The 27,879-nt window shown below is 57.4% G+C and overlaps 1 protein-coding gene across 1 annotated transcript; it reads right to left on the minus strand.

Annotated features, from left to right (window-relative positions):
- Nucleotides 1–387: 387 nt before the first annotated feature.
- Nucleotides 388–27,879, minus strand: TACC1 (transforming acidic coiled-coil containing protein 1). Its single transcript, XM_030034711.2, is given in 15 exon segments — nt 388–4,658; nt 5,264–5,384; nt 5,981–6,087; nt 6,639–6,799; nt 6,901–6,944; nt 7,370–7,446; nt 7,670–7,804; nt 10,252–10,307; nt 11,963–12,161; nt 12,728–12,788; nt 15,664–15,699; nt 17,345–17,703; nt 17,705–18,438; nt 26,839–26,957; nt 27,613–27,879. Coding segments are annotated over 15 exon segments (2,436 nt in total). The 5' UTR covers nt 27,771–27,879; the 3' UTR covers nt 388–4,589.

The raw sequence follows: 27,879 nt of genomic DNA on the forward strand, positions 1-27,879 counted from the left end.
CTTCCAGAAGGATTTAGCCAAGGCCACGAGAGGTTATCAGGGTCAGTGTGGGGATTAAGCCAAGTCCCACTGCCTAAAACCTCGCCACTGCCCTCAGCTCTTCCTTCTGGCCGAGCTCACCACTGCCTGCACCACGGTTCGGCGGAATCTGCCGGGAGCATCTCTGCGGCGTGGTAGGAGTCAAGGGGGCATCAAAGTCGTCTCAGGTCTGAATTTCAGGGTTTATGAATGCACATTTCAGGAGCAGATGATAACCACACTTATTTGAAAGCAACTGCGTTGTAAAGCACATTAATAAAAACGAGGCAGAATATGGCCCATCCTGGAAGATAAAGCCAACTTCTCCAAAAACCCTTCACTGACCTTACAAACACCGAGAAAGTTTTTGAGAGTGATAAACACAATTTTTATTCAGGCAATGAAACATGGAAAAAATATATTAGTAATCATTATAATAATCTCATTTGTGTGAGTATAACTCTTACAAATATTTACCTGACATATAAAAGGGAAATTATTGTACATATAAAATTGATGGCGATGGCAGTTACATACATGGTACAAAGCGATCAGGGTAGTAGTCAATGCAGAGAAAGTTCCTGCCTCAGGGTGGGGGGAGCACGCTGGAAGGACGGGTGGAAGCGATTTGCAGTCAGGGCGGTTACTCGTTGGCACTTCGTTGTAGACAGAGATCTGCTGGCAAATGCACACTTGCTAACGGCAACACTAGCGGCTTACGGGCAGGCACCCACCGCTGTCAGAAAGGAATATTTGAATTCTACTGCAAGAAAAAGACAACAAACACAACCAGGCTGCGACCCCGACGCATGGGTATCCGCAGAGCTTCCCTGCGCTGGTTACACATCTTGGCTGGAAGGGCGGCGTTCGAACGCCGTTGTCTTCGCAAGATGCGCGAGGGGGTCACCGTGCACCCCTCCTGCCACTGGCTCCCGCTCGGCCCCCATGCCGTCGGTTAGCGAGCCCCGGCATCGTGCCAGAGCTCCGGGTCCGAGCGGCACGCGAGATGCAACAGTCCTGCCCATTCACAGTTACAAACACACACCTTCTATTATATATAACTATAACCATTATATATATATTTATATATATGTAACTATAACCATATTATAGTTAATAAATCATTCCTTAGGAATCTTCTTTGCCCAGACTGGAAGTGCATGCTGACAGGCACAGGAACGCAACAGCACTGGGGCGAGAGAGGCAGCGAAAGTGGGACCGGGAGATGCCAGGGAGCAGAGACGGGGAAGATACTGCCGGAGCGGATTATTGCCGTGGGAGCCGCTCTCCACAGCCAGCCTGGCCTTCCAGGCGGCTCCTCCTTGCCTGGGAGGGAAGACTGCAGCATGTACGCAGGCTGGGGGTCTGGGGAAGCGCCGAGTGGTGAAATCAAAACTTCTGCAATTCTCTGCCACCTCTGGGGCCAGAACAACCCCCCCCGAAGAGAGACCGAACTCAAACATGCTCAGGTCAGACCCCCAGTGAGCCCAATGCCCCGAGCCTGGTGCTCTGCGCCTCGGAGCTGACCGCCCCCCCCGCCACGAGCAAACCTGGCCCTGGCTGGCCACAGCAAACACAGAACCCAAATTTCATCCCTTCAGGTAGAGCGGGAAGTAAACATTCACACAGATGGACTGGGGCGTTCAGACCTCGTGTAAAGCCGGCACGCTGCGCAGCGTGTCCCCGTGCAGAGGACGAGGCTGAGGGCTGCTGTGCCCTGCGGTCCCTTCCCGGGACCTGCCTCCTGTGCTTTGGCTCCATCAAACCTCATGGTGGGACCTCAAGCGCTGCTCCGGGCATGACAGCGAACCTGCGTGCCAAACCAGAAACTAGCCCCAAATCAACTTTTTACAAGCTCCGAGAGCTTGGGCAAGGCTGCTCTCTGGTGACCTGCTCCCTTCCATTTCTGAAGGGTTGCAAAGAGAAAAACCCAACTCCCTAAGAAATCCCCGGTTCTCAAGGGTTTTAATTGACCTGTACAGACTCTCAGAAGGTCCAAAGGGAAAGCACCTTCCAGGGGTCACTCCCTGCTGTCACCACCACCCTGCCAAAGCCCAGCTAACTGCAGCCAGGAAAGGATCACTCACATCCAGGCAGGAATGCTGTTTTGGAGTGGGACACGCGAGGAGAAGAAGAAAAGAGCAGTGCTATAGTCCGTGAAACCGCAAACGTTGATGAAATGCAAGGAAGGGGAGTCATGCTCCAGTGGGCTGGGGCTGGCATTTTGACTCCCCAAATAGAAATAGTCTTTGTAGATCATCTGACAGAGGCTTTTCTACCAGCCCATTAGAGGGACAAAGGGGGGGGGGGGAGAAAAAAACAGGAAAAAAATGTTTTTCCTTTCTGTCAGGTGTGCAAAGGAGTGAATATTCAGCACACAGCTGCAGGTGCACAGCTCCGAGTAGTATCAGCCATCAGCTTCCCTACCACACAGCTACCAGCCCGTTCACTGGGATAACTGGGAGCACAGTGAACAGGCCTGGACTCTGTGTGCTAGGGCAGGCTGCCGGCATCTTTGTCTGCTTAAGTGTATAATAAATTCTCTCTATACATAATATAACTAACAAAATATATATCAAGTGTATGGCTCTGATTTAAACAGATGTTTGCACTGCATGCTCAACACAGGGAATTAGAAAATAGAAGGAAAACAGCTCAAATCTTTTACAAAAAGGTAGCAGCAAAAAGGTTTGCGAAAGTCTTAGATAGGCTGGGTAGGAAACAGTCCGAACAGCAAATATTTCCCTTATTTGACGCTTTACGACTATCTGTTCAAGCTGATAGTAGAGAATCCTCCACCACTGCGGGTCTTGCCCGATCCCATCGATCTGCCTTGTGCAGGACGGGATGGTTGTGCACTGACCCCGAGGCGCAGCACCCACAGCCCACGGCACACCCCCGGCCCACGGCACCGGTTACCGCTAGTGGATGCCGAGCGCTGCGCCCAGGGCACGGCAGCCGGGAAAACGCGGCACTGCACAGCCTGCAGAGCGGCAAAACTCACCGGGTAAGGCTAGGTCCTGCAACGGTGTTACCAGGAGGGCACGCGCAGGATCTACACACGGATTTAAACACATCGTATCACCCCAGAGCCCCCCAGTTCCCAGCACAGTGCAAAGGCAACCTCAGCAATTCTGCTGGAGCTTGGCACGTCCAGTAAACACCTCTGAAATAGAGCAGGCAGCCAGCCTGCATGGAAAGTCAGATTTTGGGCTGCATCCAGAGAGATTTCAAAGTGTATTTTACTGCTGTCTGGATCTGCCTTTGCCTGTAAAGGCTGGCTTTTGTTTGGTTCTCTTAATATTCAGTGCCGTAAGGGCATTTTTGACAGCAGCACAAGACCCAGGGCAGTACTGCACTCCTCCTTGCCTTCCTGTACTGACTGGGGAAAAGAGCCTTAAGTCAGCAGAATTGTGAAGCAGTTCAGGGTTTGCTTCCTTTCTCCTGCAACATCCAAAGTGGTGAACTAATCTCACTAGGGCATGGGGAGCCAACAGCAAGGGGCTTGGCTTTGCACGTTTTAAAGCAGACTAGAAACCCCACGTTAAGAAGCCTCAGGAGGTGCTAGGGCTGCAGGCAGGACAGCCACGGGGAAGACGGACGGACAAGTCCCAGCTCTCCAGAACCGACGTGTCCCCCGTTTCTCAAACACCTCTGGGTGCAGAAGCCTCCCGCCCTCCCCTTGGCCGGGCTCTCCTTTGAGAGGACTTAAGTTACTACTGCTTAAGTGGCCGTATCCGTGCTCCCAGGGGAACGAGATGTGTAGCAGGACCGTGCCCGACTGGAAGAAGTGAGCAGAGAGCCCGAGCGCTCGTAAATGCTAATAAAGTGCACGAATGCAGAGACGTCGGCTTCCTTCCTCCGAGGCTGGCACAGCCAGGGATGAGGATGCGCTGTGCTGTGTTTCCCCCGTGTACCACAGACCGGGACCAGCCCCTTGAATACCGCCACCTCCTCCAAAACTGATCGATCTACCGGGAGGCTGCTTCAGCCAGGGGATCCACGCTGGTGGCTCCAAACCACCTGTGGGGGGGGGGCCTGGGGCACCTTCACTGCCTCCCCAGCCGTGCACCCACATGCCAGGTCCCCTTCCCCAGCGCAAGGGCTGGCGGCTCCAACCCTGGCATCACCCACGTCCCGGGGCAGGACCTACCATGCGGTTGGACCCGTGCAATTGAGTACGTGAGGACAGTAAGTGACAGAGCATGTAGGGGCACAACTAGACCCAGCCCAGCCGAGGGGGACAGGGCCCGGGGTGTCACCTCCCAACTGAGAGGTGGCATCCGTGCAGACGGACAGCACGGCAGCCGCTTGCTGCGGACCCCAGGAGGGACACGCACGCCCAGCCTGACCGCAGGGAACCCAGCCCCAGAGCCCTCGGGAAACAGAGACAGGGACAGTGTGGGGACAGGCTCTGCATGGGGGGGCCGTGGGGTCCGGCAGCCAAGCAGAGCAGGCAGCTGGACGTGTGTGCTTCTCTGCTGGGGGGTTTTCCTGGGTGATAAGGCAAGGTGCTTGACGTTACGAGAAAAGCGGCCAAGTGCAGAGTGCTGGACGAGGGGCGGTGAGACTCAGTCTGTCTTTCCCAGCTTCGCTATCAGCTCATCGCAGATCTTGGTCAGCTCCTCAATCTCCTGGTTCTGGAAGAAAAGCAGACCTTGAGGACCCCCGCAGCGGCACAGATGCAGGAACGCCCAGACCCCTCTGCCACCGAGCCAGCGCAGGAAGGGACAGCCAGCTCCCACGCCTGCCCCAGTAAAAGCTCCTCTGTGCATTATCCAGGTGCCGTGAGGACCCCCGGGCTCACCCCTCCTCGTCCCCGACAGCCCCCGGTGCTGCACAGAGACCTGCAGCTACCAAGCTGCAGCCCACCACGCTCTGCTAGCGAGCGGGCACACGTGAGCGAGCTCTGCCCGCGCTCCAAGACAGCCAAACGCGTGCCAGCCCTGAACCGGCAGCCACGTCACTGCACGCAGCCATTCCTACACCTGGGCAGAGCTTGCATCTCCTTCCTTGCGAGAGGACGCAGTTGCATATTTAAAAAACAACCAAAAAAAAACCAAACGACAAAACACAAACAAAACAAGCAAACAAAAAAAATACCCAAAAAACCAAAACAAAACACTTTCTGGGCCAAAAATCCGAAGGACACCTCCAGCACCAACAGGATGCTCAGGGCAGCAAACTGGAAATTCAGAGCAAAGCCAGCGCAGCTTGCAGAGAGGAGGCAGGGCGGGCGCATTACCTTCTGCTGGAGGGCTCTCTCCAGGGACTCCACCTTCATCTGCTCCTTGCGCAGCCCGGCGTGCAGCGCCGCGCTCTCCGCTTTGGCCTTCGTGCGCACCTGCGCGATCTCCTCGTTGGCTCTGCGGTGGGGTTTGGAGAGAAGGGGACGGTGGTCACGTCTGGGTGCAGCCAGGAGCACTGCAGCGCGACGTTAGACCACGCGGCATCGGCAGAGCCCGGCTCCTGCTTGCCTGGATGCCTCAGAGGTGGTTTTCCCTTACGGAAAACCTGCATGAAACTGGATTGATTCAGCTCCTCCAAACTCCTGTATGGAAACTCTGCTTTCTCAGAGCGAAGCTAAGCCAGTTCCTCACCCGCTTCGCTTGGGGATACTGCGTGTCGGTGAGCTACTGCTCATCAGCCGAGCCTTGGTAGCTGCACGACCCCTTCGCGCACCACAAACAGGAGCCCTCTGAAAGGTGGGAACTTGTTAAGTGACTGTAAATAGACTGTGAACCTCAGTTTCTCCACTAAAAAAAAACTAAGCAGAGATCAGAGAATCCGTTCAGGGATTTGTGCTGGCTTACTTACAGCCATTTAAAGTCACTTGAGCTTGAGGTTGTAAGAGGCAGCTTTTCACATCAATAAGCTCTTGCCTTCAAACCTCAGGAAAGCCAAATGGAGACACTGCCCTACAAGGTCTTTAAGCACCCAGCAATCTCATGCATGACCTTACTTGTCTAATTTTTCTTCTGCGTGGACTTTCAGGGCCTGATACCGCTGCTCTTCTTGCTTGACCCGGGTTAAATAATCTTGAGCACACTTCTTCAGAGCTTCTTCATTCTGGAAAAAAAAAGTACATCCATCTGCATGGAGACTGAGCACCGAGATGTTGCTCTGATGGGATGATATATCCTGTTCTGAGTCTAAAAGAAAAAGGCTTTAAATAGACCCAGCTTCTCCCTTATGCTGGAGCCCCTTATCCAGCTCAACAGCATGGAAAAACGGTGTGTAGGTGGAGGCAGGGTTTTTCGGGGCGCTTTGCCCTGGCACCTGCTCTTCCCTTGGCTGCAGCTCTGCCCAGGGCACGATGCTCCGCTGCCGGCAGCTCAGGAGGAGAGCGGCGGGGAGGAGAGCGGAGAAGAGCCGGAGAACCGGTCTCCCCGCACCGGCTTCCCCTGGCATTTGAAAGATTCTTTGCTCATTTAGCAGAAAGCGGGCAGAGGAAAGCGAGCGAGCGGTCCTCTGAGCAAGGGCCAGGGCATTTGAAGCAGCACTGCGTGGGATGGGAGAGCCACGGTGCTGCAGCACGGGACAAAGTGGGGGAAATACTGCACAGGTACTGCGTCCAGGGACCAGGGCTGCAAGGAGAAAGAGGGAACCAAGGTAAGGACCTTCTTAAAGCCTTCTAGGACACCCTTCAGGTTTTCGTATCTCCTGAAGAGATCCGACAGGGACCTCTCCACCGAGTTTAGGTCTGCCAGAGCCTGGTCCTTTTCCATCGTGAGCTGCTGCAGGTTCTTCTGAGATGTCATGTTTGTCCTCTGCTCATCCTCTGTGATGAAGAATAAACAGCGGGGACATAGTGACTGAGCGGGGACGGCTGCGGCAGCCAGCTCCCTGCCCCGCACGCCCGGCCAGGCGACAGCACCTTACCTATCATCTGGGCAATGGTCTTCTCATACTCAGCCACGATTTTCCTAGAAGAAAGGGAGAAAAAAAGCAGGTAAGAGGCAGCGGTTTTTCTGCCAGCAAGCTGCCCCGGGGCCGTGCTGCCCCTTCCCCACACCACAAAGGCAGCCCAAGCAGCAGCCTGCCCGCAGAGCCCCAGCCGTTGGTGCTGCAATGCCCGTCATCGCTGCTCTACGCTAACACCTCCCTCCAGCCGCTGCCGCTCCGGCCCGCGTGGCTAATGGGATTTTATTCCCGCAACAAAGAAACCGGCAGGCTCAACGCAACCCAAGCACAAAGAGTACATGTCTCCTAACATGTCCCGTCCCGACGCCGCCGAGCCGTATCATCCCATTACGGCCCCGCTAACCCACCTCCCAACAGGGAAAACACAGCACAGCGCTGCACTGTGCGGGCGAGCAGGCAGGCGAACACGCGAGGAGAAGGCTTTTACCTCATCTCTAAGACTTCCTGGCGACTCTCTTCATATTTCCTCTTCCACTCGTTTGCTTCGATCTCCTTTGTGATTATCTAGGTTGCAGCAGACACAGGACCCTTGGAACGCGCTCTGCGTGGTTTCCCTTGCTGCCCCGTGCCTGCGATGTGCAGGGGACCAGACCCCCCCCCGAGGCAAAGCAGAGCTGCCCCTGCTCCCCACCACAGCAGCAGCGGGGACGGGGTCCGGCAAGGGGCAGCCCCGGGATGGCTGCTGTATTGGGGTGCACCCGGGAAAGACGGGGTCCCCCGCTGTTACCTCCTCTCTGATGAGCGTGAGCACGGCCGTCTTCTCGGATTCACTGAGGCAGATGCCGTCCAGGGGACTCTCGCTCCTGCTCACACTGGTGACGGCGGCGGGGGGCTTGTCCATGGAGCACAGCCCGGGATTGCCCTGGGGGGGTATTACCCAGCTGGGATGCTGCGTGGGTTTTCTTTTCACCCTGCCTCCCCTGTTTGGGGTGTTCTCCCCCGTTTTATCAGCCTCTGTTCAGGCACCGAACCTCCCTACCTGCACACTGACAGCTCCAAGCCCGGTAGCAGACACCCGGCAGAGCCCATATGGGGATTTTAGTGCACTTTTTGCCCAGTCCCGTGCTGGGAGCTGGGGCTGCGCTGCAGGACACCCACGGGCTGCCCTGGGGAAGCAGCATCCCAAAGAGGAGACCCAGCAAGGGCCCATTTTGGAAGGATGAGACCCAGCTCTGAGCAGAGATGTGCTCACATCTGACATCCCTTCACTTTCCCTGTGGCTGGTTTAAAAATATCTCCAGCCTGGAGGATCTTTGCTGACTGTGACCCACACGTGGGAGGTCTGCGAGGGTCTGGGTCGCCTGTCTCCATCACCTCCCGGTCAGGTGGAGATGTCGCTGCAGCTGACGCATCCAAATTGCTGCCAGCAGCTGCAAGGACATTTGCTGGGCATTGCTGATCACCCCAAATGCACAAGGGAGCTGGCGGAGGGACCAGGCTTCACCTCGCTGCAGAGCAGGGGTCTGGCTGACCCAGCTCCAAGGCTGCTCCTGCTCCCCTCCTCGAGGGACAGCCCCGCTCATCCCACGGTTCCCCAGCTGTTCGGGAGAGCTCCGAAATTGGAGATGCTCACAAAGGGCTCCCAGCACCCTCCTGTTTCCATTATGGGTGTTCCCATGAGGGTCTGATGTGGTTTTACCCCCATCGCTCCCTGCTTTCTCTCCCCAGAGCCCAGCTCCTTTGCACCAGTCTTGCAGCTGCAGGGACCAAACTGGGGGGAGAGCTCAGCCCCGTGACCCAAGCCCCCCAAGTGCTGCCTGGATGCCGGCCCCATCCCTTCCCTCGGGGGGGTCCTGCAGCCTGAAAGGCCTCCAGAACAGCATTCCTTCAAACTGAGGCTTACACCACCGCCTGTTCCTCCTTTTATCATCCCAGCTGAAGTGACAGCCCTGTGCAGCCATCTCCTTGGGAACCGGCTGCCAGGCCATAAATAGAGAAGTGCTTCGGAGGAGGCAGTCTGCTTTTGCTGTGTTTTGGAAACGAGAGCACTAAAGCACTTCTTTCTTTCCCCTCCTCCCCTGCGCTTTGACTGCTGCTCAGGTTCAAGCACGACCAAGCCCTTCACGGCTCTCACAGCTCTGCTGCCCGCAGCAGTGGGCGAGCGATGGCCGGTGGCAGGAGCCACCCCCAAAGCCACCCCCGGGTGCAGGTTTGGGTCCGGGCAGCCGGTTCAGCCCCCTGTGGTTTTGGCAGCAGCCTCCCACAGCACCTCCCAAAAGCAGGCGCGCACCTGAACACCTGCAAGAACCTCTGCCCGCTGCCTGTCCCACGGCAAATCCTCCCACACTGTGGTTTTGGGGTGACCCTGGCTCATCTGCAGGAGCAGAGTCTGCCCACGCTCTCCCCAGCACCAAACAAAAGGTTCGCTTCGCCTAATGTCCTTGTGGGGCTTAGCATAGTTAAATCTGTCTCAGAGAAGCTAATTTTGCTGATGTTGCTAATCTCATTGTCATCTGCTTGCCACCTTGAGCAGCTTTGGCCAGGGTTGGCTAAGCTGGCACAGGGTCCCCCCTGCAGCGGAGGGGTCTTGGGGACACTCCAATGGCTCCTCGGGGCACATCGGGGGTGTCCCCATGCAGATGTGCCACTGCCGGGGTGCCAGGGTCACTTGTGGCTGCAGAGCCAGGGCTTTTTTTATTAATCGCCCCCATCTCTGCTGTCAGCTGCCTTCCTGAAAGCAGCATCTGAGGATCCCTTGTAAAGGCACAGGCACCAACCGGCCGTCAGAGCCAGCCCTGGACTCCTCCACGTGAGACACAGCCCCTGTCCTGCGGCTCGTCCCTTCCCCGTGACCTCCTCTGCCCTTTCACTGTCATTCAGCCCCTTCCAAAGGCAGGGTCTGCTCTCGTTGCCCTTCCACGGCTGCAGCCCTGGCTCCTCACCAGCCCTGCTCCATCCCCAGCATCTCTCCTTCCCATGCCACAAGCGGCAGCACCCACCCGGGAGGAAGCCGTCCTCTGCCAGGCTCCTCTTGGCCTGCCGGCAAATCACGGCTATTTTTATCGAGTCCCTGCGTGGGCTTTTCAAGAATTTTAGCTCCCAAAGAAACTCATTTCGGAGAGGTGTCGGTAGCGCTTCTGGGATTAGCAGCAACGTTTGCCGCAGCTTCCCTCCACCCCTCTGCGCGGTGGGGCAGGCAGCAGCTGTGGGGCAGGGGGATCAGCCCAGGACCACTGCCCTGCCGAGCCGCACGCCAGCACCGGCGCAGCCGCTCCAGCACTGCGCCGGCACAGCCACTCCAGCACCGCGCCGGCACAGCCGCCCTGAGCCTCCCTGCAGGTGAGGGAGGAGGAAGCAAGAGGCACTCACGGGGAAGATGCCAGGCCCATCCTTTTCCATCTGCTTGGAGATCTCCTTTTCAAATCCTAAAGACAAGGAAATACAACCTTTTAGTTACCTGGAAGCAAGACCCTGGTGGCAAATGTGGATTTGCTGGGATGCAGAAGGGTACCCCCCGAGTCTCTGCATCCCCTGAGATTCCCCTCCCAAAGGGCTTCTTTGTCCCCGGCTCCTGCCCTTGCAGGGAGGACGCATCCTGCACCCCTGCCAGCTTCTCCTCCTGCACTCCCTGGAGTGGAAACCAACACTTCCCTCTGGTGGCAGTTCAGTCCCGTGCCCGTGTCCCCGCAGCTGCCACCCACACCAGCCATTCCCTGGGACCGCGGAGGGCCGAGGAGGAGGAATGAAGACACAGGGGACATTCTGCACTTTGGTGGTCGGTGCGGGCAGGATGCATCCCTGGGATGAAGCCCAGCTGCTTGGGCCACTCCAAATAGCACAAACCTCAGCCCACGCCAACTGGACTTGACACCCTCCAAAGGAGCTGCCACATGGCCCCTGCTATTAACAGCAGCGGAGAGAAGATAAAAGCCATCTCCTCCCGTCTGCAAGGCGCGGGACACCCTGCCGTCTCACATAGCGTGGGAGATAATTTATGAAGCTCACTCAAACAACCGCAGACATGACTGGCTATTCATGTGTTAACTGCGCAGAGAAAAGCGTATTGCGAGAGCTCAGCTAGGAAAGGAAGGAGGCAAGGTAATGCTGGTGACTGCAGATTTCCTACTATTTCCCCCCATTTATCTCTGCGCCCTGGTCAGTGGCTGCATGCCACAGCTCACCGCACCATCCCTGCAGCCAGCACCGAGCCTGTGCACCCCTGCCTGGCCCTCTGAGACGAGCAGCAATAAATAAAACCTCCCAGCCTCTCTGTTGACTGTCAGATTTTTCCTCCCTTGAGAGACAAAGGACTGTTTTCCTCTCCCAAGAGCCTGCAGCTCTGCACAGCGTTCAGGGGAAATGATTAATGGGTACCCGCACGGGGGAGAGCTGCAAACCTTCCGTGCGGTGATCTCTCCTGCTTGCACCTATAACATTGCTATTGATTAAATGTCGTGTTGCCTGGCTTTTAATTATTTTTTAATGGATTGGTCAGAGAGGCTAATTACATATGAGACTGACAGCAAAATGCCACCAGGAGCATTAGTGGAGGTCTTCTGCAGCGACCACAGCCCTTGTGCCGGGACACCGAGTCCCGGCGGCTCTGCTCCTGGCACAAGATTTGAGCAGGGCACCCTGCAACCCGGGAGGCAGGCCACGTATTGGGAGCATCCCGGCTGAATGGCGTGCGATTGCTCGGCTCAGCCCTCGGCTCGGCTCGCCAGTGAACACCAGTTTCGGGAGGGCACTGGCAGCGGGGCAGCGTGTGCCGCAGGGAGGGAGCCTCGCCGGGCTGAGTCACGTCCTGCCGCAGCGCTGTGGGGACCATGGGGAGAGGGGTCTGTGCCGAGAGAGTCTAAAGACAGCCTGTACCGTGATTTTTCCATAATGGAAATAGCGCAGATAAGCAATTGGAGGTTTCACTATTACTTGCGGCAGCCTTTAGCCCTGTCGGTGTAAATAAACTGTGATGAAGCTGCGTTGTCTCAACAGCACCAGTTCGTTGCCAGAGGCTGTAGAGATTGCCTGGGTGCACGCACAACGCGTCCCCAGAGCCAGAGGCAGCGGGGATGCTCCTCACCTGCCTCCGTGCCGTGCTTCGCTGCCGGCACGGGAACGTTCGAGCACTCAAAGTACTCCAGGTCATCTTCTGGCTCGCCCTTCTTCTCCAGCCCGGCCGGTTTCTGTGCGGAGGTGGTGGAGGCCAACTTCTCCTCATCGGTGGCATGTCCATCCCGATTTGCAATATCTGGGATTTCTGAGATCAACGCTCCTTCATCCTGCAGGATCAAGGCATGCGGTTAAGCAGGACCGAGCTAATCTGTGGGGATCAGGCAACCAGGTTGCTGGACAGTCCATGGGAAGCACGGGAGCCTTAGCAGCCACCAAAAAGCTGCTCCCCACCAGCTCCTTGGCGGGTTTTGGCAGAAGGAAACACATGGTGCCAGGGACAGAAGTGATAAACACGCAAAATCTATTAACCCGACCACAGAGCTCGGTGCTTTGCTCTGGCCCGTGCTGGGGACAGGGCTAAGATACCGCACGCACATGGTTTCTAACGGAAAACAGAGAGTGTTTCCTGGCCAGGAAACCCCCAGGGACAAGTTCCCCCTCTGGGGTAAGCACCAAGCACAGCCCTCCTCCCTCCCTTCCCACCAGAAACTGCCCACGGGGAAGATGTTCTCCCCACGGCTGGAAGCTGCTGCTTTCAGGGAACTGGCCCTTTGGTCAGGCGTTGCTGCAGGCACACGCCAGCCCGAAGCTCAGCCAGCCCAGCCCTCCCCATGCTGCCATCCGAGCATCCCTGCGCCCAGCCAAGCAGCTCCCAGGGTCGGATCTCACATACCTGAGCGCAAACGTCCAGGACCAGGGACTGCGTCTCATATTGCTTCACCTTGCAGCCGCTCCTGCAGGGGAGAGAGAAGCAGCCGGCTGAGGTGTGGGCTCGCGTGGGTTGCGTGGGGAGGAGGTGGGGGCACGTGCGAGACAGCCCAAGCAAGGGGAGACAGCCCCAGCGCTAGCATTGCACCCCGCTGCGTGCCAGCAACCCCAATCACCAGTGAAATATCGAGGCAGAGCAAGTTCTGGAACGAACAGAAGGAACAAGCAAACAAAACACACGACTACGAAGCAATTGGGTTTGTCTTTGAGGCATTTATTCCTGTTGAAGGTAAGGATGGGAGAAAAGACCTCGAGGTGTTGACGGTGATAGAGGCAATTGCCAAGGAGCCGGCAAAGAAAGATTTCCCATGCTGCACCCTCGTCCTATGCGTCCAGTGCGACGGCATCCCGAGGTCTGAGTGCACGTTGATTTTCTGCGGGAACGAACCATTTCCAGGCCGTCTCACACCCTGTCCCTGCAGCTGGAGGTTTGTCTGGGATGTCCCCGCAGCATCCACGTGTCTCCCACGTGAGTCAGACCTGCACAGCCAGGGCAGAGACCTGCTGGTTACAGAGCTCTGCTTTGCTTGCGGGAGAGCACCGGGGCAATCCGCTGTGCCTCGAACGCTCCCTCCGCCAGATGCAAATGCTGTCCCAAGGAGAAGGGCCTTGCGGATGGGAGAAGGTTTAGCTCAGGTTGATCTTTCAGGTGGTCCCGTGGCTGGATACCCTCCAGTGAGGAAGCTCTCCCTGGAACTTTGTCCCGCGTTCCTCAAAGCGTGCCATCCCGGAGTCCATCTGCGCAGGACTGCGGGCACAGCCACGTCCTGACACACCGGGCATCCACATCTTGAATCGGCTCGAGGCGGCGGAGGGACAGTCCCAGCAGGAATGGCCGTGTGTGGCACAGGGTCCGTGCCACCGAAGCCCGCGGGGGCTGAGGGAGTCAGCGATGAGATGACATCCATCACGGCTCTCACCCCGGCACGCAAAGGAGAGCACGAGCTCTCCTCCCGCGTCTCTCAACACCCTCTCACTCCACGTTTAACAATCTCCCACGGCTCGCTGCCACGTCCGAACCCGCCAGAAGACACATATTCACTAAGCCGGAGACAGCTCGTGTGACAGCCCGCTGCGGATACCTGGGGAGGGATCTCTGCCTCCAGACTCGGCGCTCCCCGCAGCGGGGACATGGGCAGAGGCTCAAGCAGGATTGCAGCGAGCTGTTCCTAGGTTTAAAGAATCACCCCCACCCGCTTCACTCTCCAGCCTCCCCGTCCCATCCCACACGTGCGCCAGCAGAGCACACCGAGCAACGTGGCACGGCACACGGAAATTTCATTTGCACGCTAACATGCACACCTGGGTCAGACTGAAAAATCGCTCTTGACTGTTTTTCTCCATCGTGCCCTAATGCGAGCAGCTAAACCGCAGCTCGCCATGTCCTTACCTACCTCTGCTCAGCACCATCTCCTGGGGCCGGAGTTATCACACCATCTGGTAGCTGGTTTGATCTCCCCCTCCCAGCCCCAAGATAACAGCTCTGTAATTCAAGGGGATGGGGAAAAAGGGAGAAGACAGCCAAGGCCAACGGCCCCGGCTCTGCCCCACAGCCCCCGAGGCCAGAACACGCACAGCCGCCCGTGCAGGAGTTACCAGTGTTCACAGCTGGATAAACCCAAATGCGGGCAGCGCTGCCTGCGTGCCCCCCTAATGCATGGGCAAACCTGCCGGGCTGCAGGTCCCACATTAAGAGACAGACATCCGCTGTTGAACACCGTGCTGTAAAAAGGCAGATCAGTTCTCGGCCGAGACATAGATATCAGTGCTTGAGCCCAGCTCTAATTCTGTTCGTGCATATGGCAGGCGGCACTAAGCGGACAAGAAGGACGTTGGGACGGACGACACAAGATCAGGAACTAAGCCCAGCATGCTCCTTCCTCTGACTCTCCTTGCATGAGAGCAGAGCCCAGACAAGCCCAGAGGGTCTGGGGGGGCTGACAATCTGTAAGAGACACCGAGCATTGCCAGGAGACTAAGTGGGGGTAACCCCGGTCCCTCCTGCTCGCCCTCCCCGTGGGATGGAAGCGCAGGGCAGCAGCAAGCCCTGGGGGGGGCACACAGCACAGGGCACTCGATATTTCACTGGTGTCCCACCGCGGGGTTGCTCTTGCCGGGGGTACAGCACAGCCCCACTGCAGCAGCGCGGGTCGCAGGGCAGCGAACGAAGGCTGCTTTACTCGAGCCGTGCTTTCTAACCTGTCCAGGATCTCACAGACCAGCTCTACCATCCCAGATTCGGGCACAGGAGGGATGCTTCAGGGGAGAGCTACCAAAGATCTAAAGAAAGCCCTGTTGGGAGCCGGCTGTGAGGGCAAAGCTCCCCTGGGACTATCTGACACATCCTGGAGCCGCAGGAGACAGCCCCCTGACTCCCTCGCCTCCCAGCTGATGCCTTCCACCTCTACAGCAGCTGCCTGCCCGGTGGTTTTGCGTGGCAGGGGGTAAAAGACACCCTCATCTTCAGGACTAAAAACTAGTTTGCAGGGACCTGGATTGCACAGAAACCTGCTCCCCCTCCGTTAGCCGATGCACTGGTTTCGAGTACTTGTACATCATCCAAAGGCGTTGCGAGCCGGCATGCTGCGAGAGCAAGCGCAGGCGCACGCCTGGGGTGCAGCTCTCCTCTCCTCCCTCGCCCCCAGGCACTCGCCAGGCTAAGCTGCCCCGGGGATCGGGCCTGAGAGGTGCGGGACACAAATCAGACAGCGGAGAGCACGAGTCAAAGGGCAAGAAGGAGCCCGCATGCCATGGAGACGAGTGGGGCCAGCACGCACCCAGAGAGAGAGGACAAAAACCAGCAAAGGAAAAGAAGAAAGGAATACAGAAGAGAGTACTTACAACAGAAAACAGAGAAATTTCACTTGTTCAGTGGTCCTGATGCACCAAAGCATGGACAGGGAGAGAGACAGACAGATGGAGAGAAGAAGAGCATGTGAAAAGACCTGGATATTAACTCTCATCTGGAGAAGCACAGTGAGTTGCCCAGCTCTGTCTTTTTGGAACGAACACACAGATAAAGGATGCTCTGATTCTGCATTTGCTATTTGCGGCGGCAGGGTGAGATTCAACCACAAATCCCGCTGCTGGGGAGGCGAGCGCCCCAAGCAGCCCGTGCTGCTCCGAGGTGACTGACGGAGAGGGAGCCTGAAAATTCCCCACCGCTTCCCCTCTCCACCGGCTCCTGCTCGCCCACGGTCATACACGGGAATGCCAACTCTTAAAAAATCCCTATCAACTCTCTGCAAAGTATTTCTAAGAGAAAAACACCCAACACACTCTTATTTTTGCCTGCTAGGTTTTATCTGCTCTCTCTGTAAAAACCCACTCTCTAGTTTTCCCACCAGAGACTCTGTCAGCAGAGTGATGGCTTGTTTTGGTTTTACTGCCAAATCAGCCACAAACTCTGTGCTCCTAAAATTTCCCTTTTTAAGCTTATTGCTCGCTTTTGCTTTCAACTGGTTCCAATTACATGTGTTAAGCGCAATCACAAATTATAGTGGAAGGACCCAAAATTGGCTGGGCAATTATTCCCTTGTGCAATATCCCCTCTGCTTCTCTTGCCCGCTCAGAGACCCTGTGGAGGGAGGGCAGGTAGAGCTGAGCCCAGCTCAGCAGCTGCTGTCTTAAATGTCAGGCTGAGACTTCAGCACTGCCCAGACGCAGGTTGGAGGACACTTGTGATACAACAGGTGAAATACCAAGAAAATAGCAAGGTTTAGCGATTAAACCTGTACCCAGAGGAGGAGGGTAATGTTGTCTGCATTCCCAGGAGATACTGTGAAATGTCACCATCTATATGGGGGTTTTAAATAGCACGGTTCAGGAACTAAAAATGCACTTAAATAGTTCAGCAAGGGACAGCAAGCTCCCTACTGCCTGTGCAGATGTGGTAAAAGCAACAAACAATCTGCCTGTTCAACCTCTATTCTCTTCCCCTGTTATAACAAGAGAAATTCAGTGGCAGCTCACAAAATGTCCCAGCAGCATCTGATCAACCAGACCTGCATCCACAAGCTCCCGAAGACCTACAAACCCTCCTGTGCGCTTGGCAAACCCTCTGCAGGCTCAAGCCTCCATTACAGCTTTGCTCTGACTCCTCGACCCTACAGTGCCTGCACCCCGACCCCACAAGCCGGAGCCCCAAGGGGTTTTCCAAAGAGGTGATCCTGCCAAGCGGGTCCTGATCCAGCCCTCCCCTCTCTGTCTGGGACCCGGGACACTGGCACCGCTCCGGGACACCCATCCTTCTCCTCCCATCCACTCCTGAGCGACCAGGGCACCGGCAGAGAGAGGGGAGCTGCCCCTCTGCCAGGACAAGGGGCCAGATAAAACCGGGGAGGCAGCAGAACCCGAGGTACACGTCGGTATTTTGGGCTCGCTCAGAAGGCACGGGAGCAGAAGCACCATCACCACCATCACCGCCACCACCACCACCACTGCCGCTCTGCCCGCGCACGGGGGAACGGAGGGGGCTGCCAGCCCCCGGCCAGCCGCCCGCTCCGCACGCACCAGCACTCACGTTATCAGGCGCGACTTGGGCTTCTTCGGGGAGTCTCTGCCTTTCACGAGATCGTCCTGCACCTCCAGCGTCTGAGACTCGAGGATTTCGTTGAGGCTGTTATCGGCAGTGGGGCAGGAGTTGGTAGCCGTGCCGGCGAGGGTCTTGGTGGGCTTAAATGGATCCATGGAGTCAAAGTTATCGGGGTCAAACTGGTAAGAGCCCTTGGGGAGAGTCGGCGAGTTTTGCAGCGCTGAGCTGCCACTGAAGGGGTTGAGACCCGGGTTGTCCCAGAGCACGGGACCCAGCCGGGGGGAGCCCCGGGGAGGCGGCGGCTCCGTGGGACCCCTCTCCGCGTCCTCAGCTGATTTCTTGGGGGGGGTCTCGGTGTCTCTTCGGTGTCAGCTTGCTGGCCGGGATCCTGCTGCCCTTCCTGGGCGCAGCTCTCCTGGCCTCCGCGCTCTCTCCCCCCTCCGTAAAATCGACCTCGGGTTTCGGGACCTGCCCTTTGGGCTCCGGGGCCGGGTCCCCTCCCGGTTCACCAGGGCTGCTGCTGGGATGGGGGAGGCTGCGCGGGGCTGCCGGGGGAGAGCTCTGCAGCCGGCAGCCCCCTGCCACGAAGGGGTTTACACTCTCGTCGTACTGCTTGGGGTCAAACTGGTAGGATGCTTGGGGCACTGGGGTCTCCTCTGTGGTTTCTTCTGTTTTCCTCCCCAGCAAAGGTGTTTTCCCTTTCTCAAGCTGGCCCTGGCTGGGCGAGCACTCCCGGGCCAGGGCATCAGCCTTTGACTCCACCAGCCCCGTGCCGGCGTCCGCCGCGTCCTCTCCGGACATGACCCGCTGCTGGGCAGCTCTGCCCGCATGGAGCACCGGCACCGGCGCTGCAGCAGGTACGGCAGCGCAGCCAGCGTCGGCCCTGCTTCCCAGCGCAGCTGGACACTGGCTTTCAGCCGGCGGCTGTGTCAGGGATGAGTCTTCGGGGTCGGTTTCCCCTTTAGTACCCAAGCTGGCTTTAGGGGCTCCGATCTCCGGTTGAGCCTCATCTTTGGGGTGCGTCCCAGGCGAGATGTCCCGGCAGGCTTCCCCTACCAGCAGGTTGGCATGGCCACTTGGCTCTGAAAAGATAAAAGGAACCAGTTAAACCCCCACCTGCCCAGCACCCCTTTCCAGAGCGGTTCCTCTCCCCTCCTCACAGCTGCTCCAGGGTCAAGTTTTACGGGGATCCACTGACCCAAACCTCAGCTTCCCCACCTGCCAGAATGACTGCATAACCCCGGCTTCAAGCACTTTCTGTAAAATTTGAAGCCCATGAACACAGTGGAGAAAATTTACATAAATTGCATGCCAAGGGCGAGCCCTGCCAGTTTATTAGTAGTGCAACTGGCTACAAACCAGTTGACTGATGTCAGTCTCATAATAAAGAATGACAAAGCTAGACAAGGGTCCCGTGAGAAACTGAAGGAGGAGGATCAAACACAATTGTAAATCTGTGCAAGAGACTACAAGGTCTCTGGCAAAAGCTTTACTGCATTTTATAGCACTACTTATTCAACATATTTTCTTTCTTTTCCTTTCCCAGGTGTGCACAAGTTGCATTGTTCTCTGTTTTGTTGCTTGGTTGTTTGGGGTTTTTTAATATGTCATGTAATGGAGTACATGAATATTCTTATTTAATGTGAGTGCAGAACTCTTTATTTAATACGATTCATTAATATATCCCACAAGGTAGAGCATCCCTAATTATTTGCTGTGTTGCCTACTGCAATCTTAGGTTTGCAGCTTGCAGTTATATACATGAATTGTAGTTGTGAGCGCAGGGAGGCATTGTCTGCACACCAGCAGACCTACCAACATCTCCATTTATGACTCTCCACTCCCCACCACTTGCTCCCACCCAGGGTGGCGGCAGCACCAGGGGGGCTTTGCAAATCCCAGCGAGGCTCCCGAGGGCCTGACACTGGCCAGGACTGACCACGGGGCAGCAGCTCCCAGGGCAGAAACACTCGCATCCGAGTGGGAATGACAGCGACAGGGAGTCACTGCTCACCTGGGCGGAGAGTTAAGAATTACCGGGAGGAATTCGGGAAAGCATGACATGAGAAAACACCATGAAACGTGAATAAGCAGTCCCTGGGGTGAATGGGAACGAGACGCTGGGCTTAATGAATAAGCACGTAACAGGCTGCAGAGGGGATTTGGGGGTCAGCCGCCCGCAGGTGGTTGGTGCCAGGGCTGCGGAGCTGGATGTGCACCGGGCAGAGGGAAGCTGCTGGATGCAAACTGCTCCCCAGGACTCAGCCGCTGCACCCCGAGGTGCGGGTGCGGGTTTGGCAGCACTGCTGCTCTCCCCCGACACCGCAGCCCTCGCTCTCCCGCAGACCCCCAGCAGTCCCGACAGGCGCCCAGCACGGGGCTGCCGTGCGGTACGGACAGTCCCTGCCCACACCAGAGCACCGTTCGGCCGCAATCGGAGACATGCAGCCATCGCGAGGGTCCCCTGTAAACCGGGAGGGTCCCCTGTAAACCAGAAACTCCAGATACAGCGGCTGCACGCAGTCGGTGCTCACAAACTATCGCTGCAATGCATCAACGCGAGAAGCCAAAGCGCCAGGAAAGCAAAAACGCTGCGTGCATTTATTGATGGGGTGGGAGGGAAGGAGGGCACAGCAGAGCAATGAGAGCCCCAAAGAGCGGCGAGCCCGCAGGAAAGGGCCTGCCGGCAGCGGGGTGCATGTGCTTGTAGCTGCTCTGCTCAGCACCCTGCCTGCCTGCAGTTTCCATCCCGCCTGCCGAAACTCGGCCACACGCTGCCTGCACCTCTGTCTGCAGAAATCCTGCCTGTGCATTTATGCCAGGCTCACCACGCTGCTGTCAGGGTTTCTTAATCACAAATCCTGATCCATGACTTAATCACTATTACTCCAATCCCTTCCCCTAAATCTTTTTACTTTTTAATCTTTTCTTCGCTGTCAAGGGATGGGGAAGCTCCTTATCTACCGAGGCATCCTGAAAACTACACCCACCAAGCACCTAGAGCCAGGACCTCGGCACAGGCACGCAAAGGCACAAGAGGAAAACACCCAGTGTCACCTCCACCCAGCTCATCTGCACCTCTTCTCCCGCGTCTCAGCCAGGGACGATTGCACAGACTCCCAGGATAAGGCAGAACAGGATGCTGGGGTGCTCAGCACCCATCAGGGAGGGTGCAGGACCCGCAGCTCTCGCTGGCACCTTTCTGGGGAGATGCAGCCCAGCCGGGTCCTCCAAGGGCAGAACAAAACCAGTGTTCGCCCGAGGACCAAACTGGTTTGAAAACCTGGCTGGGAACGGTGGCATGGGTGATGCAAAGCTTGTGCCGGGGAAACCTGCCTCTCCCCCTCCACTGCTGCAACCCTGCCCTGGCACACGGGTGACAACCATGGAGGGGAGTCACATCAAGCGTGCCCTCGTTTTGTGGGGAGGTTTGGCTGGGCAATGCCAATGACAAGCTCCCGCCACCCCAAGCGCTTCTCCCTGGAAGGGCTGTTCCTATCGCGGGGCATCTGCAACCAGCTCACGTTTGCTGGTGACCGAGCGAGTCACAGGCTGGCAGAAGAAGAAGAGTGAATCAGGCAAAAATCTGGTCCCCGGGCTAATCCAGGACACTGAGCCAACAACCCTGAGTCAGCTGATGGCTCGTGGTTTGCATAATTGATCTCCAGGATGCTAAAAGCCATGGAAATGAATCATGAGGGGCTGTGTGCTCCCTGAGACTGCAAAAAAACTCCCTCCAACTGCAGAAAAGTTCCCTCCAAATAGACGTCGCCTTGCTGCCCCAGAAAACGCATCAGTAAACACAAATCCAGTGGATATGTACTTGGAGTGCAGCCAGAAAACACTCTGAGGCAGCGCCTGCCAGGCCTTTCCATCATTAGGAACCAGGAAAACCTCCTTAACAGACCCCAAAGAAAACGTTATTACACTTGCTGTGTTGCTCAGATGTTTTAAACCTCACTGAGACAGCCCTGAATAGAAGAACAGACTTCAAAGTCAGGGCAAAAGGCACCTTTTAAATGCATTTTACATTCCCACCGGAAGGTTTTGCAGCCGCCGTTCTCACAGACATAAGCCCATCCTGGTTTCTAACCCAAGGAGTGAGTAATTACTTCTTGAATAACAAGCAGTCAGCATGCAAACCACCTCTCCTTGCTCTGGATGTCTGCAGGGCGGGGAGAGAAGAAGGGATGGTGCATGTGACCATCACTCAGAACAACCATTTCTTCATAAAAATTAGAAGAACCACCTGGCCAGGTCTTCCAATTTTGTGGTTCACTTGTTTTCTGCACCCAAGACAGCTCAGCTGCTCCACAGCCCCTGCCTGCAGCACAGCTGCCCACTCAGCCAGTCCAAGAGTGGAGGAACAGGAATATACTGGGAGACAGGAGGTGCAGGTGAGAGACAGCTCAGGACCTCGCCTGCGATCTTGGCAATCTTCTGAAGTAGGACCATCCCTCCCGCAAGCTCGGTGGGTTTTTTCTCCTTCTCCGGAGAGGCCCTGGGTACGAGACAGGTATTAATCACTTGTGCGAGTTAAAAGCCACGCTCAGCGCTGTGTCTGAGCAACAGCCCAAGGGAACCGAGAGGAAGGAACGAGAGCTGAAGGGGCAGCAAGGAGCCTGCCCACCTCCGCCGCAAGAACCCCATCTCTGCCCTCCCCGAACGCTCATGCAATGCCCCAGAGTTCTGATTTTCAACTCTGCTTGGGCTGAGCTATTCAGGTCCCTGGAGGACCACAGCCTCGGGGGCTGAGGCCACCGTGGGACGGGCACCGAGATCCATACAGAGGACAAAGGCAGGCAAGGCTACGAGGTCAATTCTCCAGAGAGCGCTGCCAGGATGAAAAGTGCGATGGTTTGCGGGGCAGAGCCCTCGCCGCAGCGACGTGCCGGGACCAGGGGTGCTCCCGGGGCATCATCCGGCGCTTCAGCTGCCTCTCGCAGGGATGGAGAGCCAGCCCCTGCCCCTCCTGCCTGCTGATGAGAGCAGGACAAAAACCCCTCCTGTAAAGCAGTCCCAAAGGTGATGGCATCCCAGGCAAACCCACCCCACACGGGTCCTCCTGCCCAGCAAGGGCTGGGGGGGCACAGCCTGGTCCCAAGCCCCCCCCCGGCCCCAGCCAGGCGGCTGCAGTTCCTCCCCCTGTGCGTTTCCTCTGCCTCCAACGCAGCGTCCCATCAGCTGCCAAACGCGTTCCCGCGGGAACAATTCCACAGGATGCAGAAACCAGTGACCCGAAGGGCCTCGGGGCGCTTGGGAAGAGCCGAGGTCTGCACTCCGGCCCCCGCAGCTGCCCGGCTCTGCTGGGTACGAGCATCGTGATAACCTCGGTGCAGCACTGCCTATCGCCCAGGGAACCCTTCCCAACCCCGGTGAGCTGCATGCAGCTCTCCCTGTTCCTCCACAGCCTCTGCATGCATTTACATCCCGAAGCGAGCCCAGCTCCCCGCCACCCCCGTGCAGTCACGTTGGAGAGCCGCCGCGCCGGCTCAGCACGCGCTCCCTCTGCTCACGTCTCCTGCCAGGGAAACCAGCCTGCAGAAACAGCCAGTGCCTCCCCAGCCCAGCTGCCTCGCCAGCCGCCTCGCTGCCCTAACCCTCCTTTTGGGCCAAAACTGTGCTGAACGCCGCACGGGACCCCAGGAGAAGGGGGTCTGGCAGCCAGGCTGCTGCGCACGCTGACCCACCGCACGCAGGTTTCCCCCTTGGACCAGCTCTTCTCACAGGCAGCCCAGCAGATGCCTTTCAGCATCACCGAAAAGGTGACCCCGAGCTCTCCCGTTTCCCCTCTGGCGCTGTGCCCTGCAGGTGGGGACATTTTCGTCGCACCATGAAAACGGACACTGCCAACAGCAAGGCATGCTCAGTGACTCCAGGATCCATCCCAAACACAGATCCAATAAAAGGCACTCTGGATCCCTGAAAACAGGAGTTGTACCAGCTGTGCACGGAGTGCAAACCTGCTTCTGGTCCGGCCAGTGTACATGGAGGGGATATTACAAAGTAAAAATGAAGATTTTATACTCTCTGAAGAAAAACATACAGACAGGACAGCCTGGCACCACAGTAATAGGCACTTTGTGCATGTGCATTATAATCGTTACGCTTGTCTTCCTTAGGCTGAAATTAAACACAAACATCGACTAACTAAACAGCTTTCCTACATGCCATCCCTCGCTCCCTTAAATGAATCAGAAAAACTTGGCAGCAGCAGCGCTGCGATGCAAAGGCTCCGCGCCCTTTTCATCCCACACACAGCAACCAAGTGAAGCAGCAATGATCCTCTGCACGGCCCTGAATGCCAAACGCAGGCAAGAACAACCCCTCCACTATCTGCAGCCTTTGATTCCGCTCATGCTTTGTGCACAGCATGAGTCACGCATTTCTCCCTTCCCCAGCTCACTCGAACACGCAGGCTGAGCACAGGATATCTGGCCGGTACGTTCAGCTTAGGCTTACGTAGCTAACGACTTTTTTCCTCTTTTGGCTTTCCGCTTTTGTTTAACAGACGTTGATCTATTTTTAAATCTATTCTGTTAAGAATTAGCATACCGGCAAACGATGCTGCTGCTAATGCACCGGAAAACACGTGCCCTGCATCAGGGTAACAGAAGTAAAAGCTGATGAGCCTGCTCCCATCACTGATGGTTCCATGTTTGTTGCTTCTGCTCATTTCCTTGCACACACTATCTTCTTCTGGCAGATGACTAAAGATATTCTTTAGCAAGAATGGGTCAGAATTACAGCCTCCGCTGTCGAGACAGCAAGAGGAAAACTGAGTGATCCTGAATGGGCATAAAGCCCAACTGCAACCCCCTTCCCGCGGCGATGGGACCGGCTGAATTTTTGTCCCCGAGAACAAGGTTTAACGCATCCAGGCCACCTCCCAGCTGCGCCCAGAGCAGCCAGCCCCCAGAGTCGCAGCTTCTGCCTTACAAGTTTCCTAACCCTATTTATTCCCAAGTAAGGATGAGACTGCAGCTGTAAGACAGACGAGTGTCTGTTCCTCCCAGTCCCCCCGAGCCTGGGAGATGCTGTGCCCACCCGTGTGCCTGCCCGTAGGTCTGGGCTCGTGCAGGTCCCCCCGCTCCGTGCTGGCCCAGGTGTACACAGGCACTGGCAGCAGCTATTCCCCAACGACTGCAGGGCAGCGGCTCTCACCGTACACGCAACAGCTCGGCTGTTTCAGTACTGACAAGCAGCCATTACGCTGGATTGCCTCCCGATCACGGCATTTATTACCGCTGCTGCTCCTGAGCTGCAGCCAGACGAAAGGGTACATGCTGCTGCAGAACAGCATTGCGAAGACGAGGGCTTAACGTATAGATTACCTAAGGTACGGTGATTTAACACCCCAGGATGCCTTCTGTACACCGCAAACTCGCAACCGCACCTGGATATCCCTTCCCTCCACCATTTCAGAGACACTGAAGAGATGCAGCCGGAGCCCCAGACAGGGAAGGGATGGAGCTGGGTGCTGTCACACAGCGGATTTGGCCCTGCTGTCTCCAACATCCTGCTCTCCACCAGCCAGCACAGAAAAACAGCTTTTGCCAGAGATCATCCCCTCAGCCCCACAACACTGCGACCTTTGTGCGCAGGGTGCCGGGACCAGCCGGCTCCCTCGCTGCTATGCCGGGCTGGCCTCGAGGAACTGTGCATCCCAGGATGAGGGGCACGGGAACACTTTGGGATGGTGACAACCTGGAGTCTGAGGCAACGCACTTCCCTAAGCATAAGCTTTGGCAGAAATGATCCTCATACCTGCTAGGAAAGCCTTTATCTCCCCTCTCCCCCCCCCCCCAGACATTATTCTCCCAAAGTAAAGATGTCTCTATCATCCCTTCTTAAAAGGGAAGGATTATTCCAAGAGCTGCGATTATCGGAGGCGTGAACCAAGCGCTATCTCCATCAAGGCAAACAAACCTGTGTTTTCCACGGGGAGGGATGGGCACCCAGATCCATCCCAACAGCAAAACAACACCGCAGGAGATGGAGAGCCACAGCACCCTGTTACTGCCAAGGTCACGCAGTACTTGGGCTCCTGCACAGGGAGGACCCAGGGTCTGGTTCCAGCTACCACATTCCAAAACCAGCCGAGCAGTAAGCCACCAACCCGCTGTTGCGAGCATTCAAGAAACACACAATACTGCAAGTCGCATACCGGGGGCCCTGCAGCAGCGAGAGGCAGTCGGGCAAGAGAGGGCAGAGGATGCTCAGGACGGCCTGTCCGGGACCTTGCACCCCCCATGCGCTGCCCCATGCCCCGGAGAGGCTGCCCTCCCGCAGACACCCCCGGGGGCTCCCAGACGTCCTGACATTGCCCAGTCACCCTGCTCTGCTGAGAGAGCAGATGAAAGGGGAGGTCTCCTCCCTGCCCTGCCCTGATAACCTCCAGCAGTTGCTGCAGAGGTACCGGAGCTTCAAAGCCTCCTCCTGGCAGCACGAAAACAGACTTAAACATGAAGCTCAGCCACAGGCACCAACCGCGATTCCCCCTGGAGAGAAGGGTCCGACAACAGGGGGGAGCTGGTCCCCAAAAGGCCAAGGGTTAATGGGGAGCCGCACTCAGAGGAGCAGCGGTCAGCGTGAGACACAAGGATAAACCAGCAACAACATGGGACCCCACTGGCAAAGGAAACCCTTTGCATTTTCAGCAGATCCCTCGCGATTTCTCCAGAAATGGGGTTTAGCAGCATCAAGCTCTTACATCTTTAACAGCAGCTACACAGCAAAGACACCTGGCCGCTAACTCCAGAGAAGAGAGACCCGTGCAATGAAACCTCCATTACCGACCGGCCAGGGGGAGGACACAAACCCAGCACCACGTCAGCTCCTGTGCAAGAGCCAAGGGCGAGCGGCATGCGGGGCACGTGTGGGGCAGCTCCCACCGGCCAGCAGCCCACTCTCCGCCTCAGGCAGCGATGGGAGGCTGCCCTGAGCGCTGTGCTGTCTGTGGGGGAAGTGGCAGAGGGCAGTTTAACTGACAAAATGATTCAACAACATCCTCGGTTCCTCTCAATCAATCCATCGCAGCTGTCCCGGCTGCAGCCTCTGCATCCCTGGGCGCAGCCTCAGCCCAGCTCGGCAGCTCACAAAACCCGACGTGCAGAGCCTCTCGCTCTCTCCCCGGCTCAGGGACAGAGGAGGGTGCGACCGGTGGTTGCAAAACAGCACAATGATAATGTTGCACTGAGTAGGCATGAGCCAAGCGGGGCAAATTGACCCTTCTGAGCCTGCAGCGCGGCCCCCTCCCTCCAAAGTGCTTCAATAAAATCAACATTTCACTCAAGTGAGAGAACAGCCCTTTGCCGAGTGCACAGCCCCGAGTACTGGCATTTGAACCATCCAGGCCATTAACCACAAAAAATGTGGCAGGCATTATTCAAAACAAGCGACTTCTCCTCCTTGACCCCACCCTGCCTTTCTGCATCCGGAGCGGGGAGCCGAAAAGCAGAAGGTGCATGCTGGCTCTTTACCTTGGATCCCGGCCTCAGGCTCCGGCGATCCTGGTGGCGGCGGCTCGCAGAACTCCTTTAGTGGCGAGCGGGTCGGCGTTTCTGCTTCAGGGGTCTCAAAATTACCTTCGGAGTCCGAGCTGCCGAGGGGGGGGAAAAGAGTGAGGAATTACCGCTTTCAAGGCTAGCTCTGAAATCCTCCACACTGCCTACACACCCAGCCAGACCGGCTCCCGGGCCGGCCGGCCATGGGCATCCTGCGGCGGCCGCTCTCTCCTGTCCAGCGGAACACGCTAGCAAAGGGAAAAGGGAGAGCAGGTGAAACAACATCACGAGCGTCCCCCCGCGCGCCCCCAACCCTCCTCTCGGCCGAGCCTCCGGGATTGCTTCCGCCAGGTCTGTCCCGAGCTATCTGAGCATCCAGCACGGACCTCCAAGGACACGACAGCCCCGGCGGCATCTTCCCCCGCCGCCGCGAAGCGAATTTGGGAAGCGAGCCTCGACGCTCCTGCCTTGTGCCCACCGGCATCTTCCCGGGGAGCTCCAGCCACCGGGACGGCTCGCCCCCCCCCCCGCCCCGGGCTCCCCAGGCACGGTGCAGGCTGCGGACCCCCCCAACCCCCCCCCCCCAACCCCCGGGCAGCCAAGCTGATGGCGGGCAGCGAGCGGGCAGCGGAGGGGGCGAGGTTGCAAGGGGAGATGCGGGCGGGACGCGCTCGCAGCCCCGCACGGCCGTCCCGCGTGGGTCCCGCGCTTCCCGCGGGACGGCGGGGGAAGCGGCCGCGGGTCACTTGCCTGAAACCGAGGGCCGTGCCCTCCGCCGGCGAGGAGTCGTCCTCCTCCTCCTCCGCCCCGCCGTCCTCCCCCTCGGGACCACCGCCGCCCCGCACCGCCGACCAGGTCCAGCGGGCCCACTGCACCGGCGAGAGGATCTGCCAGGCGCTGAACGCCATCGGCCCGCCGCTCCGTTCCCCCGTTCCGCTCCGCTCCCCGCCGGGCTCACTGCGGCCGCGCCGCCCCCATCGCCGCTCCGCCGCCAAGGGCCTCCCCCGGACTGTACTA

Source organism: Aquila chrysaetos, chromosome 13, assembly GCF_900496995.4.
Source record: "Aquila chrysaetos chrysaetos chromosome 13, bAquChr1.4, whole genome shotgun sequence".
NCBI classification, from domain to species: domain Eukaryota; kingdom Metazoa; phylum Chordata; class Aves; order Accipitriformes; family Accipitridae; genus Aquila; species Aquila chrysaetos.